This window comes from Xenopus laevis, chromosome 8L, assembly GCF_017654675.1.
Source record: "Xenopus laevis strain J_2021 chromosome 8L, Xenopus_laevis_v10.1, whole genome shotgun sequence".
Classification (NCBI taxonomy): Eukaryota; Metazoa; Chordata; class Amphibia; order Anura; family Pipidae; genus Xenopus; species Xenopus laevis.
This window is the reverse complement of record NC_054385.1, coordinates 83,952,384-83,972,449: the sequence shown is the minus strand read 5'-3', so window position 1 is coordinate 83,972,449 and position 20,066 is coordinate 83,952,384. Positions and strand designations below refer to the sequence as shown.

General features: G+C 38.2%; 1 protein-coding gene across 1 annotated transcript in view; it reads right to left on the bottom strand.

The window, feature by feature from the left end:
* Positions 1–20,066, bottom strand: part of atl1.L (atlastin GTPase 1 L homeolog) — a 35,729-nt gene that overhangs the window by 5,826 nt on the left and 9,837 nt on the right. The window contains exons 6-11 of the mRNA XM_018230512.2: positions 19,887–19,943; positions 10,825–10,917; positions 10,369–10,507; positions 7,435–7,562; positions 2,224–2,280; positions 1,258–1,329 (exon numbers count right to left, since the gene is read on the bottom strand). Of these exons, the coding sequence (XP_018086001.1) occupies positions 1,258–1,329; positions 2,224–2,280; positions 7,435–7,562; positions 10,369–10,507; positions 10,825–10,917; positions 19,887–19,943 (546 nt within the window). The remainder of the gene's footprint in view (positions 1–1,257; positions 1,330–2,223; positions 2,281–7,434; positions 7,563–10,368; positions 10,508–10,824; positions 10,918–19,886; positions 19,944–20,066) is intronic.

Sequence of the window (20,066 nt, the reverse complement as noted above, 5' to 3'; positions counted from 1 at the left end):
GTTTTGTTTAAAGAGTAAGGCATTTTTCAGTAGCAGTATGCACAAAATGTCTCTGTCTTAAATATATTGATAATGGGTTGAGTGCAGAGGACTCTTGTAGTTGTCTACACCTTGGATTGACACAGGTTGCTTCCCATTGTCATTAATGAGAACAAAGCTCAAAAACACAGCTATCTATATTTTCACGTGACTGCAGGAATTACAAGCATCTAGAATGTTTATTCAGATATGAGATGAGTAGGTAGAAAGTCTGCCCAATTTTCTAAAATATATGATGTAATAATGCATATTGCTATCCCGAAATGTCATAAACCCCTGGGTTTGCAAGAAGCTGCATTTTATTCCCTGTAACAGTAACAGCCTCTCTCATAGTAGCCCCGGCAAATAAATTAAACAGTGTTCTGTGGCTAAAACAACTTTCCAATTGAATGTGGGTAACACCAGCATATGAGATACCCCCGCAGAGTTAGAATAAAATGTCTACATCTTTACCTATATGTCCTATGTTACAAAGCTAATGGTGTATATTATGCTTGTCCAAGAAATTATCCAAGCCCCGCTTAAAGGAAAACAAAACCCTAAAAATGAATATTGCTAAAAATGCCATCTGTTATATAATGACCTTATTGCACCAGCTTCTTAATAACAGCAATAAGCCATGATTTCAAACTTGTCACAGGGGGTCACCATCTTGGAAAGTGTCTGTGACACTCACATACTCAGTGGGCTCTGAGCAGCTGTTGAGAAGCTAAGTTTAGGGGTCGTCACTAATTATCCAGCAGAAAATGTTGTTGGCCTGTAATATAAGATGACGTTAAATTCTGATGCTAATTGCACTGGTTTCTGTGCTGCCATGTAGTAATTATCTGTATTATTTACTAATCAGCCTTATATTGTGACATTTATATTCTATGTGTACTATATATTTTGAGTCATTCCATAAGTTCAATAAGTGACAGCAGCACAGAGCATGTGCAGTGAATCAGCAGAAAAGAAGATGGGGAGCTACTGGGGCATCTTTTGAGGAACAGATCTTTACTGCTAAAGGGCTGTAGTTGCCTTGGGCTAGTACAAAGGCCTAAAACATAATGTATAACATTTCTAGCCTACTACAAACTATCATCCACTAGGGCATTCCACAAACTCACTGTAAAGAACCACCTACACTGCTTCAAATTTAGTAATGACCTCCAATGTATTTCTAACATCAATAACATGCCATCTGTCAAAAAAGAAATGGTCACTCTGAAATCTCACCTCTTCCATTTTCTTATTGTACAAATCCTTTGCTGTCGCCACAGCCGCGAGATTGTTGGCCTCAGCTGTTGCCTTTAAGGGAAACACAGGTTGGAAAATAAATGCTGACAATGTGGTACACACCTAGGTTATGCAGCCATTTTACACTTCACTAGTACAGACAAGTTCTTCTGATAATCTCAATGCAGTGCAGTGGTTTGGCAGTTGCCGTTATATGTATACAAGTATAAGACCAGTTATCCAGAATGGGACTTGGGGTTTTATGCATAACAGATCTCTCTGTAATTTGGATCTTTATACCTGGTCTACTAGAAAATGATGTAAACATTAATTAAACCCAATAGGCTGGTTTTGCTTCCAATAAGGATTAATTATATCTTAGTTGGGATCAAGTAAAAGGTTCGCTTTTATTATTAAGAAGAAAATTAATTTTTTTACAAATTTGGATAAAATGGAGTCTATAGGAGCCTTTCCATAACTTAGAGCTTTCTGTATAACGGGTTTCCGTATAATGCATTTGTGCATGCCACACAGTTCTGGTGCAGCATATGCTTCAAATACTCTCTCTTGTGAGAAACGGTTTTATTTTACCTCTGGCCGATCAACCTTAGTTTCATTGCCTAAATTGCTCCCTGTGAGCCCACCCATCTGTCTGTAATTGTACAAAAGTACTGATGATTCCTGCATAAATGTACAAATGTAAAATGAACTTGTCTACTGAAAAATTGGAGGATTACACATTTTGCACCAAATATAACTGGGCAGTATGCAGTGGTACATTTTATGGCCCAGGCTCACCGAAATGTACAAATGTACCCCTTTTAAAAAAGTGACCAGTAAATGCTACCCGTGGATTGGTTGCTATGGGTGATGACCCGTAGCAAACTTTGCACCTTTTATTACATAACCCTATAAGACAACTGGCAGGTGCAGTGGGTTTCAGACAACAAAAAAAAAAGTAGTTACCTGCAACATGGATTTGGGATGCGGCAATTCTTCACCTTGATAAATCTTTATATAAGCCTATAATAAAAAGCCATCAGTGTTAGAGAGCCGACACACCCTTGCCATTTCCAGTTACAGCTGAGCAAACAAGCCAATAGTCACTCCACAATCCTTTGCTGTCTCTGGAACAGAAATCTTTCCAAAGTTATTCTCATCATTATTTTTGTCAGAGAATAATCAAAGCAATAATGTGTACAGCACAATATGGCAGCTGTGTATGGGAGGGAGTCTCTCAGGAATACTGGTAATGTGCCTTAAAACTGTACATTGTTGGCAGACATTCATCCTTCTGCAACAGAAGTACCTCAAATAGCCTTCTAAATTAAATTAAAAAGGGAAAGAATATAAAAAAAAATTTGTCTCTTAATAACTATATGGTAGAATCCAGTTAAGCTTTAGTTAGTGAAGGTATGCTGCTTTTGTCTAATGTGCACCACTCTATATTGCTGCTAGACAGTGGGGGATTAATGACATGTGGGGCCCTAGACTACATCAACACAGGGCCCCTTCTAGGGTTGCCACCTTTTTGAGAAAGCTTTACCGGCCAGGAAAGGGGTCGGCTCCATGAGGTGGAGGATCGTTATGTAAATGGGGAGGGTCATGATGTCACTGGGTCGGGATTGTAATGTCACGGTGGGGGTCATGAAGTTGAGGGGCGGACCTGAGTCTTGGCGTGTGGAATCGGTAAGGATTGTAGCTATAAAGGAAAGAAAGGGGTGGGCTGGGGGTGCATCGGACGCAGGCCGGGAGCAGTTTGACTGGTGATCACAATTTTGCCGGCAGCTACATTGCCAGTAAATTTTAATATCTGCCTCAGCCTTGGCTGGAGAAATACTGGCCAGGTGGCAACCCTAGCCCCTTCTAGGCTACTGCTGGGTCCAGATGCGTTCAGATCCAGACTCGCGTACACACAAGCTTTCTAGACTGGGTTGGGAGAGCAACAGAGGTGAGGGAGGGGTAAATGATGGAGGGGTGAGTGATGGAGGGGAGGGAGGGCAGAGCGACGAAGGGGAGGGAAGGTTGACAGGAGGGAGGGGAGAACGACGGAGGGGTTGGTGACAGATGGAAGGAAGGGGAGTAAGACTTAGGGGTGAGAACATGGACTAGGGGTAGGCAGAAGACAATTTTAGAGGTTGCTGCCCAGCGCCCACCTATCATTGCTCCCTAGGCAGCTGCCTCTTCTGCCTACCCCTAGTTCCGGCCCTGCCAGCAGCGCAAATAAAAAGAAATATTTTATAAAAGAAAATAGAAGTGGACCCCTGTTCACACTGGGCCCCTAGGCTATAGCCTGTGCATTAACCCGCCCCCCCCCCCCCACTGCTAGGCCAGTGTACCCAAGATACTGTCTGAAAGAATAATGCTGATCAGTGGTGATTTTACTGTTCTTCCACAATCTTAAAATTCCCTATATCAACTAAAGTAACATGTAAGATTTAGAAAGTCAGCTGGAACCACATTATGTGCTTTAATAAAGTTTTTTCTTGAATGTTTCTTATTAAAGGGGTTGTTCCCCTTTGAGTTAACTTTTAGTATGATGTAGAGAGTTATATTCTGAGACAATTTGCAATTGTTTTACATTTTTTATTATTTTTAGTATTTGAGTTATTTATCATTTTATTTAGCAGCTCTCCAGTTTGTAAATTCAGCAATCTGGTTGCTAGGGTCGAAATTACCTTAGCAACCATGCATTAATTTGAATGAGAACTGGAATATGAATAGAAAAGGGCCTGACTAGAAAGATGAGTAATGAAAACAATAGCAATAACTATACATTTGTAGATGTACAGATGGGGTCAGTGACCCCTATTTGAAAGCTGGAAAGAATGAGAAGTAGAAGTCAAATAATTTAAAAACTATAAAAAAAAGAAATAATGAAGACCATTTGAAAAGTTGCTAATAATTGGCCACTATGTAACATACTAAAAGTTAAATTAAAGGTGAACCACACCTTTAAGTGCAGAAATGCTGAGGATATTGCCCGCAGGTGGCAAAGCAGCCAAATCTAGCCACACTCTTTTCACTAGCTATATTCAAATGTGCACATTTACAAATTCCATATCAAGCAGTTGTCCTCAATTTACTAACACAAATTGCCATGTAAATGAGCTTTGCTAAGTAAACCTTGGCCCGTGCATCCAGGGCTCTGCTGACACAGCAAGTACTGAGCATCTCTGTTAAAATCAATGATGATCACACAGCCTGGGTGGGTCCCTTTTGTGGCATATTTTACAGCAGGGTGTAGCCTCTTTGGCACTCAGATGTGAATATGGAATGTTTATTTCCTAACAGATTGTAGAACTTCATTAGTAACAACACATGCTTTGGGGAAACTCCAGTGGGGCCTCCCATCTGGGAGCTTGCAAGGCCTGTTCTCCTACAAAAGCCTCAGCAATTATAAGTTGTTTTTACCACAGAGCAATATGCGTTTTTATAATTATTAAAACAAAAAAAAACCTATAAGGCTACACTATGTGACTGGCTCACAAAAGTAATACTGATGAATTCAGTAAATGGTAATTTGGCATAGCAATCCAAAGCAACCAATACCTTTTTCGCTTATTTAGCAACTTATGTTATGCTCTGTATTGTTGTGTTTCACTTCAAAGCAATGCAGCTAACTGATTTTATTCTGCTCTGTGGGTCTGTAGCTACAGGAAGGGACCTCAGTGTTGAAAGCAGGAAAATATTATAACACTCGAATAAGTGTACGGTGCAGCATATTTACAGTATATTGCACTAAAAATGCATATGTGGATAAAAGCATTGGGACGTATTTATCATATAAAAGTCCTCTAATGGAGAGCTGCAGAAATCTTATATAATACACAAAAGCCATGAATATCCTGTAAATTATATCCTTATAAATGGTGAGTTCTGATGTCATCAGTTATAAACGGTGAGTTCTGATGTCATTTCTGTCACATGACTCATTGAAATTTGTGTATTGTAATTAATAAAGTACCCCCAGTTGCAAAATCTGAGGATATTAGAAGTTACCTCGGAGTTCCATGACCTTCGGCCTCGTGTTTTTATATGGTCATGAAACTCCTTGGTAACTTATCATATCCTTATATTTTACAAGAGGGGGTACTTTATTCACTATATAATGCACAAGAGCCTTATTCTTATAAACTGTGCTTAGTGATGTCATTGGTTATAATCAAAGCTTAATGATTGCATTTCTGTCACATGACTCACTGAAACTTGTGTATTATAATAAATAAAGTACCCTTGTTGCAATATATGAGCATATTAGAAGTCACCTTGGAGTTCCATGACCTGTATAGAAACGCTTGGCCTTGTGCTTTTATATGGTCATGAAACTCCTCAGTAACGTAAAGTATCCTTATATTTTACAAGAGGGGGTACTTTATTCACTATATAATTGAAGCTGTGAAGTTCTTCTCTGATGAACTGTGGCAAACTGTCTGTTGGTCCTTTGATAAATATACCCTTTTGCCTTACTATAGTTATCTGATCAATGCTAAGTGCTAATTGGTTGCTATGAGTTTTTACTTTCGGGTAAATGCCCTCATTTTGTGAATATCCCTACACATGTATGTTTTTGCTTGTTTGTGTATGTCTTTGTACGTTTCATACATCTCATTCTACATCTCATTGTAACTCAGTCTAATATATCTTTAAATAGGGATGCAATGCAAAAAGGATTCAGTCCAAGGTTTTTGCCATTTATGCAGAAATCAGATTTGGCTGATCCTATTTATCAGAATTCAAGAATTATATCGTTTTTTTTTTCAATTTGAATAAACTCAAATTTTTAAAGGGATCCTGTCATCAGAAAACATGTTTTTTTCAAAACTCATCAGTTAATAGTGCTACTCCAGCAGACTTCTGCACTGAAATCCATTTCTCAAAAGAGCAAACAGCTTTTTTTTATATTCAATTTTGAAATCTGACATGGGGCTAGACATTTTGTTAATTTCCCAGCTGCCCCTGTCATGGGATTTTCAAATAAATATTTATCAATGGGTGAAAGTGATAAATACACCTTTCAAAATCACATAGAAATGAATGGAGAGTAGTGGAATTTCACTCTAGAGGACTGTGGCGATCTCTAACTTCACTCTTTGATAAATATACCCCTACATGTGTTTTAGCAAAGGCAATTCTCAGTATAGTCTATGGCAGGTTATAGTGTAGCAACAACAACAGCTGCTACTAATAGCTCCGGAGCTATTAGTAGCAGTTACTTGTTGTGACTACAAAATGCCAAAAGAATACCCTGTCATAGACAATACTGATATATACATCTGCTAAATCACGTGTCTTAGCATAGCCATAGTGTATCACAGTGTCTTAGCATAGCCAATCATCACTATTTTCTATTTTGTAGCCATGACAAGTAGCTGCTACTAATAGTTCTGTGTGTCTTCACCCTTAGATGCCTAAGTTTTACAATCAAGTTTTTCAGATTTTTTTGCATCCAATAAACACCAAGCATAACGTTTTTGGAACTATAATTTGAATTAATGTATTGGTGCAGAAATTTCCAAATCGCTGCAAAAATTTTAACTCGAGTGTTGATAAATCACTCCCTTTGTTTTCACCTGTACAACTGTGACTTTAAACCTCTGGACAATTAAAAGTGACATTACAAGCAATGTAAAGTCTATTTTTCTAGTTTGAATATGCAAATAAATGTTCAGATTGAGTTTGGCCAAATCTTTTGCTGAGGATTTGTTATTTGCACAGTGGCGTAACTACCGGGGGAGCAGGGGGTGCAATTGGGCCAGGGCCCGCACCCCCTGCAGGGCCCACCGGCAGTCACGCGCCCACTGCAGCGTCTGCAGCGACACACGGAAGAGGCTGCACGGCCCGCACCAGGGCCCACCCCCACCTAGTTCCGTCTCTGTATTCCCATAAATACCAAAATGAGGACAGCATCTTTACTTTCAGCTTGTTCCTTTTCCAGACAGCCATCCCACTATTAACAGTGTGTTCATTCCATCTACAGGCTTTCTTCATTGAAAGGGACTCTCTGTACACAACCATTTTATTTTGAATAATATATCAGTGACTCCAGCTCAAATATCAACAAAATCCAATATTCAGCAGGTATAAAAAAGGAACAGTGAAGGGATTTAATGCATAAATATTCACATTTGGAGATTTTTATGTGACAGGGTGCTTTTGAGAACTCTGGAAAATTACCTTAAAATACTCCACCAGACCTCTACAAGTGATTCGGTTTCCACTGATTTCTTTAACATCCAAGTTCTGAGGGCTCAGAAGCCATGGAATAAATACTTTCAGATTCTTTATGAATTCTTCATCTATTTCTAAAAAGGTAAACATGAATTCATCCATAAGTTACTATATATGTTTCGTTTATGCAGAGTAACTGGGGACTTTACACAACTGGTGTCATGTTACTCTGCATTTATTATTTGTAGCAACCAAACACTAACTTGTTCTCACCTGTCAACATTAATACAGGTATGGGACCTGTTGCACAGATTGCTCGGGACCTGGGACAGATTTATTAATGGTCAAAGTGAAAATCTGAATTCAAATTTTCAAAAAAATGTTTTGGTCAAAACATTTGACCAAAACTCGATTTGCGTTTTTATTTCAAATTCAAATTTGAAATTCCAGATTTATCATATTCAGGCCTTTTAAGAACCTGCCGAATTGCTGTACAAGTCAATAGGAGAGGTCCAGGGATCAATTTGGTGTTGTTTGCAGCCTTCCTGACCTGTCGATTAGATTAGTCGGAGCTGAGAAAATTAGATTTTATTAATACATTTCGATTGGTCGAATTTCAGGTTTATGGGAGTTCATGGGAATTTTAAAAAACTCGAACATGAATTCAAAATTCGACCTTTGATAAATGTGCCTCTAAGTGTACTAGAAAATCATGCAAACATTGAATAAAACCAAAAGACCACAAACACAAAGCACTGTTTTATTATTACAGAGAAAAAAATATTTTTAAAATTTTGAATTATTTGAATAAAATGGATTCTATGGGAGATGGCCTTTCCTTAATTTTGGAACTTTCTGGCTAATGGATTTCTGGATAATGGATCCCATAACTATAATAGTAATGAAAGCTAACTTGGTTGCTGTAGGTTACAACACTATGGTAAGATGTATTCCAGCCTTGACCCCCAATCAATCATTGTTCAAATAAGTGATGCTGTAGAAAAATTTAGTTGGCAGTGTTTTGCCTTTAAAAGCCCCTTATGCCATCAGGCTTTTCTGCAGAAATGTACGTAGGAATACCTTTGCTGTCCTAGTGTCATTATATATCTCTGTACAGACAATGAGTGACATCAGAAGATATGTTAGCTTAAAGGGATACTGTCATGGGAAAAAAAAAAAAATTTCAATATGAATCAGTTAATAGTGCTGCTTCAGCAGAATTCTGCACTGAAATCAATTTCTCAAAAGAGCAAACAGATTTTTTTAATATTCAATTTTGAAATCTGACATGGGGCTAGACATTTTGTCAATTTCCCAGCTGCCCCATGTCATGTGACTTGTGCCTGCACTTTAGGAGAGAAATGCTTTCTGGCAGGCTGCTGTTTTTCCTTCTCAATGTAACTGAATGTGTCTCAGTGGGACATGGGTTTTTACTATTGAGTGTTGTTCTTAGATCTACCAGACAGCTGTTATCTTGTGTTAGGGAGCTGCTATCTGGTTACTTTCCCATTGTTCTTTTGTTTGGCTGCTGGGGGGAAAGGGGGGGGGGTGATATCACTCTAAAGGTGGCCATAGACACACAGATCGGATCGTACGAATCGAGGATTCGTCCGATTTTCGGATCGTGTGTGGCGTGTGCCGACATCTTTCGCCCGGCGGAGATCGGTCGTTTGGTCGATCGGTCGTTTGGTCGATCGGTCAGGTTTGATTTTGACCCAACCGATCCCGCCGGAGCTCATGGCACATCGTAATCTGATCGTTCGGCCATACGGCCGAACAATCAGATTACCCCCGATATAGCCATGCCTGTTAATGGCATATTGGGGAAAGATCCGCTCGTTTGGCAACATCGCCAAACGAGTGGATCTTTGCATCTATGGCCACCTTAACTTGCAGTACAGCAGTAAAGAGTGATTGAAGTTTATCAGAGCACAAGTCACATGACTTGGGGCAGCTGGGAAATTGACAAAATGTCTAGCCCCATGTCAGATTTCAAAACTGAATATAAAAAAATCTGTTTGCTCTTTTGTGAAATGGATTTCAGTGCAGAATTCTGCTGGAGCAGCACTATTAACTAATTCATTTTGAAAAAAATGTTTTTTCCCAGTATCCCTTTAAGAAACATTGTTGCCAGCACAGAATAGTATAAGAAATAAAAACAAACGGAAATAAAAATACTCAATTATTATTATAATAATAACTAGAATGTTCGGGACCTGGGCTTTTCTGGATAACAGATCTTCATACCTTAAGTCTACTAAAAAATTATTTAAACATTAAATAAACTCAATAGGCTGGTTTTGCCTCCAATAAGGATTAATTCGATCTCAGTTGGGATCAAGTACAAGGCACTGGTTTATTACTACAGAGAAAAAATTCTAATTATTTGGCTAAAATACAGTTTATGGGATTCGGCCTTCCCGTAATTTAGAGCTTTCTGGATAACAGGTTTCCAGATAACAGATCCAATACCCGTATGCCTCAAATTGGGAATGCTAAAGTATACTCATTTTTATTTACACTTGTGATGTTTGAGCAACTCAAAAACTGCAGCAAAATGGTATCAAATGAAACAAATGAATCTATTAATTTCCCTAACTTGAGATATGCAATAGAGGAGTAGCAGCGTAGCAGTACAGAAAACTCAGCACAAACAGATATTTGGCAGCTCATGCAGGTCATGGTTCTTAAATACTAAAGCAGAGGTCTTGATCATGTTGCTATGTTTTTATATAGAATGTTTCAGTTAAAGCAAGATACATGCCAGCTCCTACTCTTGTATAAATTCATGTTCAGAGACAATAAAGACTGTGTGCATGCAGTAAATCATGTCCCAATAAATCCTCATTGAAGCATAGTAAATGGAAGATAGCGACTTCTACTAAATAGGTTGCATTTTATAGTTACGATATTACAACTCTTTTTACTAATGATACATACCTTTGAGTTTTCCATCAAAGTTTGGGTTTGTTGCTACAGTGAGGCCTGGATGGGGCATGAGAAAGCTTGAGATGTTGGTGAAACAGGAGTGGATGTGCTTTCTCACATTCTGCAGCTCTTCATGCTGGTTCTCAGAGACCTGTAAGTAAATATGCATATCATGGGAAGCTCATGCAATGCACTTGTCTCTACTGAAAGCCACTGGTTACTTCAGATACTAAATAGACTGCAAAGCCCTGTAGCTTTGAGACACTCTGACTTCATAAAGTGCTGTGATATTGTTCTACTAAAAGGTATTACCAACAGCATCCAGATTGCTCCTATAAATGTGCTAATGCATATCTTCAGAAAGAAATATATATAATCAATAGCATATAAGCAATGGTTATATTGTCTTTTTTTTTCATACTGATACTGATATGCTACACCTGGAACCTAGTAGGTGAATGTAAAAACCTTTAGGCGCTTTTCCAAAAAGTTCATGCCTCCATCAGAACCATACGGGAATTCATATGGAAAACTCCAGTCACGGACCAGGAAAATAAGGGACTAGAAAGTGAGAGAAAAGAAAAACTTGTGAGAGAAATGCTGTACATTTTCTGTCATACAATGCCATTGGTTGTCACGTGGTCATGTTAAGTGGTTTTGCATCCTAAAAGATGGGGGCACCAGAATATCCTTTATAGAGGTTTGCTCTATTCTTAGTTGGGCCAGATAGCACTTAACCTATTTTTCACCCTACTCCTAGAACCTGTGTAGTAAAGGATGGATTGTTGTACTGTAGAATGTAATCTGTGTCATGACAGGATAAAGAAGAATGGACCTTAAACTGGCACAGAAATCTAGTTGTGCTACAGCTCTATTAAGATTGAGTAGCTGTATAGCCTGTTTATTGTTCAGCCTTAGATACAAGTGGTTTAACTGATGAGTCCACAAGGAGAAGCAGAAATATCTTTAATGCAGGCCATAGGTGTTGCTGACTTTAATATATGAGATTCTGGATGGTAGAGTGGGACTCCTTTGGTTTAAGACATAACAACATTGCATCACAATGACTTACAAGAGAATGTCATTGGTTTTACTTTATCTTCTGAATACTCTGAATGAAAACTATGCAAATTATTATAATAATAATTGGAACCCATTGTAAATATGCTTCAGTTTGGGAATGCTTAAACATAATGATATTTTTACACTTCTGATGTTTGAGCAACTCAGAAACTATACCAAAAAGGTCTCAAATTAAACACAAGTCTAATGAGTTCCTTACCTCTGGATATACTATAGAAGAGCCAATGTTACAGGAGAGACACAAACAGATTTGCAGTGGCTAATGCATGGTGCATGGTGCTTTAATACAGAAGTAAATTTAATGTAAACAAGGCTCCAGGGAAGGGACACAATGGACAGAGGTGTTCCTGTATATGTGGTCTACATAGATTTAGTAGTCTTGTTCAAGAATGGAAGCCTGAATAGTAGTGGTTGGAATCTCCTGCTAGTGGAGCAAATACCTTATTACAATAAATAATACTGGATCCTATTTTGTTTTTTTTTATATGTAGGTTTGGGTGACGGCAGAAATTTTATGAGAATGAGTATGAAAATCATTTTGATTGGTTTAAAGAGCAATTCTGCAGTTTGAATGGCTTTGATGTGTTTTGTAGAGGAAACTACGGGCAACCTCGGAAAATGATTTGCCACATATGTTTACCATCAGCGAATCCTTATGTGGCACTTTCTATGAGCTTTTTTCATGCTCAGGTAGACTTGCTGGCCAAAATTAACCTTCCGTCCATGGTACACAGACTCAACAGGTTAAAACTGGCATGATAGAGTGGTGTGTCCTAAAATATTGCAGGGACTGAGATCTATGTCAAAAATTGATGCGTTTATTTTATCTAATACTAGATTGGCTAAAACTGATATAGCAGTGAATGTGTGTCTTATGAGCAATGCACATTTAATGATGAAGATATAGGCTTGGAGTTTTGCTAATTGATTGCAGCTTAATAACGGATGCTGCAATTCTTTTGTGAACCTCCCTGACCCATAGACAATTGTTACATTTAAAAAAAATTGGTGGTTACAAGTCAAGTTTTTAGTAAAAATACTAAACTTTCTAGGCAATGCTTTAAACAATAGTACTTTATACTTATGGCATAACAGAGGGATATTCAGCTATCCTATGTCTTTCCTATCTTGATTTCCATTTATCTCAGTCGTTTTTGTTTTTCCTATTTCATTTATTTGAGAAGTACAGACTGATCAGGCACAAAGCTTTCTGAACTATATAAGCAGTGTGCTGTTTTTTTCTGAAAGTTCATAGCCTCACATACCAAGAAGGGACAGAGCCTGGGAAGATTTCCAGCTAATCTTTTAATGGGAAAGATGTGCAGCACAATATGACACCGGCCATCTTAGAGACATCCTTTCCTTCTCATATAAACCATATTTTTGGCATATTTCTTTCTATCCTCTGGTAACTGGACTGGGATACTGATATCCTGTGTATATATGGAATTCACCCCATGCTCAGCAGGAGTAGGGCACGCGTGAAGAGTCTTATATCTCTGTTTGACTAACAGTTTGGTTGCAGCTTCATCTTCACTCATTTCCACTTTAAACCTAATTAAAGTAACACTGAGGGTAATTTATAAACACTGGTCAATATGCACCTGGGCAGTAACCCATTGCTACCAATCTAAATTTTGCTTTATTTTTTCTACCTACTGCTGCCTTAAAAAGTAAATCAAGTGTTGATAATATTAGGGTAAGAATGGAAGCTCTGTTGAGCAAGGCCCTCTTTGTCTCCTGTATCAACTATATTTGTATGTAATCTATATGTGTGATGTATACCTTCCTTTGGACAACATTGCAAAATATGGTGGTTATAAATATGTAATAATAATTGAAGCAAAGACCTGTAATTTAAGGAACATTTGGAAAATATTTCATTCATGAGACTCCAGATTTACAAAACATGTAGACTTCTGAAACCTAATAGACCTATTTATAACACTTACAATTTGTAAAATGGTAGAAGGTTGATGATATCAACACTATTTGGCATTTATTCTAACCCTGTTTTTTCTCACTTTGATAATTTTATAATGAATACAGTGAATATTATCAATTCTATGTCCCTGAAATATCCTCTATTAAATGGGCAACATCACTTCTTTCTAAGTTAACTTGTTGAAACTTTATAAATAGGTAATTCCAATACAGATGGCTGTTGATGGGATGCTGGAGTTGCGCTTTAATATTTGTACCACAGGTTAGTTAGAGCTGTTATGTATGAATATTTTCATTTCTTGCACCTGACAGAAAGAGAGCTTAAAGGATAAGGAAAGCTCCAAGACAGTTTATTGCCAACAGATTAGCCACAATAGTGCAAGCTAGAACGCTATCTTTATTCTGCAGAATGCTTTACCATACCTGAGTAAACAGTTCTAGACACTATATCTGTTTGTTTAGGATAGAAGCTGCCATATAAGCTTGGTGTGACATCACTTCCTGCCTGAGTCTCTCCCTGCTCCCTTACAGCTCTGAGCTCAGATTGCAGCAGGGATGGGATGAGGGAGGGGGAGAGGAGCAAACTGAGCATGCTCAAGCCCTGCCCTGGAGGTTTATGCTGAAAACAGGAAGTCTTATACAGAAGTCCATGTGCACACAATAAAAGGAAAGAAATGCTGTGTTTCTTTTGAAAGAGGACTCAGCAGCATTACGTCGAGGGTAAACACATCCTATAGTAAATGGGGTAGATTTACTAAAGGATGAATTGTCGCTTGCAACCACTTCACACACTTCGCACCACTTTGCCAGGTACAAATTCATTACCACTACGCTAATACACTAAAATGTGAAGTTGCGTCGAGCTGAACGCTGGCGACTTTTCACTAGCGATACTTCTTCAGTGTGAGCATTTCATAGCAAAGATTCGTTAGTGTTCGTTTATGCCTAGCAAAAAGTCGCTAGTGATCTTACACTTAGGTCAATTTGAATAGGGCAGGAACATATAAGTCGTATGGACATCTTTATTAGAGATGTTGGTGCAAATGCTTGAAGTGGCCACTTTTATTACAAATGTCGAAGGAAACTTAATAAAGACAAAGCCCACTGTAATATGAATGTTCCATGGCCCTCAAATGTCTTGGGAAAAATGTTAACCCAAAAAAGTTTAAGTTAGGATATGATGTAAGTGACATAAGATTGAGGAAGATCTAGCTTCATTTAAGTAGTGCCTGGTCTGAGGTGGCAAAGTCAACTCTGGCAAAAGAGGTAATGATCAGTAAAATCTGCACTTTAGTGAATTTGCGGAACAATGACCATTCGTCTGAACAAAAAGTCGCCTGACGATAGAGTGCGAACAAACGCTAGCGACGGTCTCTTTCGCTAGAAATTGTCGTCTTCACCCCTTATTAAATCTGCCCCAATGACTCTCTCATAAGCTAATTATCTTGATATAACCCTTATCCAACACAAACACATGGTGTAAGACAAAACTATGTGAGATTTCTGCATCACAGCATAAGAAAATGATATGAAAATGGGTCCATCAGCTCAAGTGAGATTTCCATGTTAAACACTCAAATCTCTTAAATATACAATAGAAGTGAGGGGGGAAGAGGTTGATGGATGAAGTTTTATTGTGCTGTTTTGTTTGGCAAGTTAGAATGAGATCCAGCTGGAATCTATCATCTCTATCAGTGACACAAAACTGGCTACAGAACAACATTGGCAAATAGCTCAGAACGTTGAGTCAGCACATGAACTCCAGACTATTTATCTCTTGCACATAGTGCTCTGAAGCTACAAACTCCGGCACTTGTACACAGAACTAAATACCACACTGCAGTTACATTTTTTTATGTATAATATATATACTGTATATATACAGTATGCACCCATCTGTGGTACTGTGCCGCAATAAGTAAGTGAGCAATATCTCCCACCCCCCCAAGTAACTATGATAAACTCTGCAAATATATATGCATGCACCATCATTCACCCCTATATAGTTAAGCTTACACAAATCCAAATCCTCACCCACAAATATGTAGGCAGGTAGCAGTAACCTTCCCTGTGTATAATCATAATTGGGTTCCTCTACCTTTAATTTTTATGTATGTTCCCTCAACCAACTTGTTTAACCAGGCTAAACTGGAATGTGTGGCCCCTTATATGCATGTGTGCATAGTCTGCTCAAGTGCAACATCAATCTCTTCACTGTAACCTTCATAAACTTGAATCTTCTGCCCCATGAACCCCTGAAATAAATGGGATTGGCAATGAATGGGTTGTTCTTGTTGTTTGCACAAAAGGACATATTGGGGCCCATTCACTAAGTTCGAGTGAAGGAATAGAGGGAAAAATACTCGAATTTCGAGTCGTTTTTTGTGCTCCTCGACTATCGAATTGGCGTAAATTCGCCTGAGTAGAATGATTTGAATAGATCGAGTGCAAAAACGCTTCGACTATTCGCCCATTCGATAGTTGAAGTACTGTCTCTTTTAAAAATACTTTGACTGCCTACTTCGCCACCTAAAACCTACTGAATTGCTTTAAAAGCCTATGGGAACGTTTTTGATAGAATAAAAAGGCATTCGATCGATCATTCAATTCGAATATTCGCCGGCGTGTAAATTCGCCCGAATTGCCAACTCGATTCTATTCCCCAGTCGAATTTAGAGGGATTTAAACCCTCGAAATTCAACCCTTGATACATCTGCCCCTTCATGCGTCTGGAATCAAAACTAAATTACAAATTACAAAATAAATTACATTTTGATTAAATATAACAATGGCGTGCCTGCTTAGAACATGCCATGCTTGTTTCTGACAATAAAGTGTTATTCCCCCACAGCTCCTGGTGGCAATTATCTCTCTTGGGCAATAGTGGAAGTATGCAGGTATAGATACCTTTTTTTTTTTTTGAGCAAACACATATTTTTGTCGTTTGTTTCATACTAATCGGAGAACAAAGACAAAAGCATACCTATGTAATGACTTCAACTGTGGCTGCAGCAAAGTATGGCAAAAATGTCTATTTTATGTTGCCACATCTCCATGGAAGGAATGTAACAAGTGGGATTAGGAAGTTGCTGGAAGTGTATATATGCTTTTCACATATTATTTGTGCATAGCAGCATTTTAGGAGATGTGTGCACACGTGGCTTAAGGGTGCTTGTTGTCACTGGCAATATTCCAGCCAGAAGCTCTGCCTGCAGTTATATCTGCAGAAATGAGTTGTCTCATCTGATTTGTTCCATCTCATAACTGTCCTACTGGTGTCACATGTACAGTATGACTAAATAGTTGATAGTTTCCTTGAATTTTCTGTGCTGCACACTAATTGTATCTTACAGTTTGTAGACCATTGCCAGTCTTTACCTATACTTGGGTTAATTCATGTTTATGACTAGCTGGTTGCAGATCACTTATTAGATCATAAAAGGGTTAAGGACTGGACACAGTCAAGCTAACAGCATCTGATAAAGGCCTGTCCCTGAGATTAATCACCTGCAACAAAACATACCATCATTGCCCTAAACCATTGGCATCCATTAATCCAATCTGATGTGCTAGAAGAGTCGGAAGATATCATACTGTTTTTATCTTGGGACCCCCTAGGTTGGGGTGGGGACATAGCCAGTGCAGATGATGTTAATGCACAACAAATACTAGATATTTAAAGTACATATTACGGTTAAATATTGTTAGAATTACAGCTGGTGGGATTCATGTTGTGATTTATATTTTACACCCCCAAATATTATTACCTGTATTGCTAGGGGCTGCTCTTTCTTACTTGTGACCAAAGTGATGGAATAGTGTGGTCCTTCAGTTCAACCCCAACTGTGACTAGAAGTGCTGAAAAGCCCGTTAACAGGAAAGTGATATATACAGTATATATATATTTATATATGTACAGTATGTATTACTGTTGGTATAGCCAGGGACTTTAGGTATCTGGGCTTCTAAATTGAACAGAGAAATTAGTAGCAGAAAAGAGCCAAGTGTTTCTGATCTGCTGTCAAAAATGTTTTTAACCACTACCGTAAATTGCTAACAAATCCTCCACATTCCCCAAAGTTCACTTCATCTGCTTGGAAAGTTTAAAGCAAACGCTGCCTCCTCCAAGTGGTGACTGAAACCAGATGCCATTCAGTGAATGAAGCAACCATAACACCCTCCAAGTGATGTAAAATTCCTTAATGCATTGTTCCCAAACCTATCCACAGCAATTTGTTGCCTGCCTTTGGTTACCTGTGTTGTTTTAGCTGCACCCCCATGGATTTATGTTGTATATAGTAAAATCATAGTTACACAGTTAAATCAGGTTGAAAAAAGACCAAAGTCCATCAAGTTCAACCCTTCCAAATGAAAACCCAGCATCCATACACACTCCCCTCCATACCCTCACATAAATTATATATACCCATACCTATACTAACTATAGAATTTAGTATCACAATAGCCTTTGATATTATGTCTGTCCAAAAAATCATCCAAGCCATTCTTAAAGGCATTAACTGAATCAGCATCACAACATCACCCGGCAGTGCGTTCCACAACCTCACTGTCCTGACTGTGAAGAACCCTCTACGTTGCTTCAAATGAAAGTTCCTTTCTTCTAGTCTAAAGGGGTGGCCTCGGGTACGGTGATCCACTTTATGGGTAAAAAGGTCCCCTGCTATTTGTCTATAATGTCCTCTAATGTACTTGTATGTACAATGTAAATTCTATTTACTAAAATGATTCCTTGCTGAAGCATTTCAGTGCAGTCTTTCTCTCCTTCACCTCTGTCTCTCTCTCCCCCATCCGCCACTATAAATTTACCTTGAATCATAAATTGTTTGTATGTTAGGATCTTGCATTTTACTCTTTTATTTCAGCTCCACCTGCTGGTCTATTTGAAAACTGCTACAATAATAATGTATGTGGTGCTTTGTTGTAATTTTTCTTTTGTACTATTTCAATGTTTATATTTAAATACATTTATTTTAATAAATATTGCCCCATTGGTTTGTGTTTCTTTTAGACATGTTTATTAAATATGACAGTCTCCATAACATATATTTTACAATACCATAAGAATTCTTGCACTAGGATGCACAGCATTATTTAAGTAGGCACCTGAACAAATTGTTTGAACAACAGTACAACTGTGCTGTACCAACTTCTCAATTTCTGTTAGAAAGCATTTCAATGTGTGCGTTTCTCTGAGTGTTTTTCTGGCATTTTACACTCAAATTTTGTCCTGACATTCCCTGTTTGTCCACTGTGAATGTTATTTTTAGTGATATTAAGAAGTTTAGAATACTAACCAGATGGATATTTTGCAGTGGGTCTGTCTGTAAATAGTCAGTTATTCTGCACTTCATACAGTCACACACAATTTACTTATTGCCCATGTTAATGCTGCAATGCTTTCTGGATTTATTTTCTGACTAGCCTGTTTTCATCCCAAACACGTAGAGGGTTATTTATAAAAGGTTGAGTTTGTGAGGTTTGTGAAGTTTTTGTGAAGTTTTTCTCAAATGTTTGCTTATTTATGAAAAAACCTGAATGTAAAAAACTTGATTGAATGCAATCGGGGAAAAAAACTTAAATACCTTGAATTAAACTAATTTTCGAGCGCAAACCAACATAAAACAAAACCCGAAAATCATGAAGGCAAAAACATCTTCAAATTGTTAAAGGGCCCCCTACCACTGACTTCTACATGACCTCATCAGGTTTACGCTGCAGTATTTTCGGATTCGGGCTTTTAGTAGCTTCGGGGTATAATCAATCTTGAAAAATTCTAGTTGTTTTTCCCCTGAAAAAAAACGTGTTTTTTCAATGTAACTACCTTCAAAAAACTTGAATTTTTCAAGAAAACACAACTCAACTTTGATAAATAACCGCTTAATTTTGTTGTTACCCTCCCGGTAGGCAGTATTCAACATTGCTCTAGAGCAGTGGTCCCCAACCTTTTTTACCCGTGAGCAACAATCATATGAAAAAAGAGTTGGGGAACAACACAAGAATGAAAAAGTGTGTGAGCGTGCTAAATAAGGGCTGTGATTGGCTATTTGGTAGCTCCTATATGGACTGGCAGTTTACAGGAGGTTCTTTTTGGCAGTACACCTGATTTTTATGCAACCAAAACTTGCCTCCAAGTCTGGATTTCTAAAATAAGCTCCTGCTTTGAGGCCACAACATCCAAGGGGTTGGTGAGCAACATGTTGCTCATGAGCTACTGGTTGGGGAACACTGCTCTAGAGAGTAGTCCTGGGACATACAATACTGCAGAGGTTTGAATGGTTGATTATAGTTTCTCTATTTGTGTGTTACATTTGGCAGAGTTGTAATAATCATTAATCAAGTATAACAAACAGACCATTCCCCTAGCTGGGAGTGCTTGAAAAGTTCAGACAGAGAGTTGCAAAGCTGTCCCGAACAAGGTACATACTTCAAGCTGAGACATTTTAAATCTAAATGGCCACTGAGTAAGATTTCATGCTACTTACTTGGAAGGGTTTCAGAAAGGTCTCTTCCATCGCCAGCCTTCCATACTCTGTAAATAGCTGGTTAGGAAAGTATAGGAGAGAAGTGATACATCAGGTGCCTGGAAGACTATTGTCATTTAGTGCAGTGATTCCTACGTACAAATTAATTATTTAACACGTATATTTAATATAATATTGACT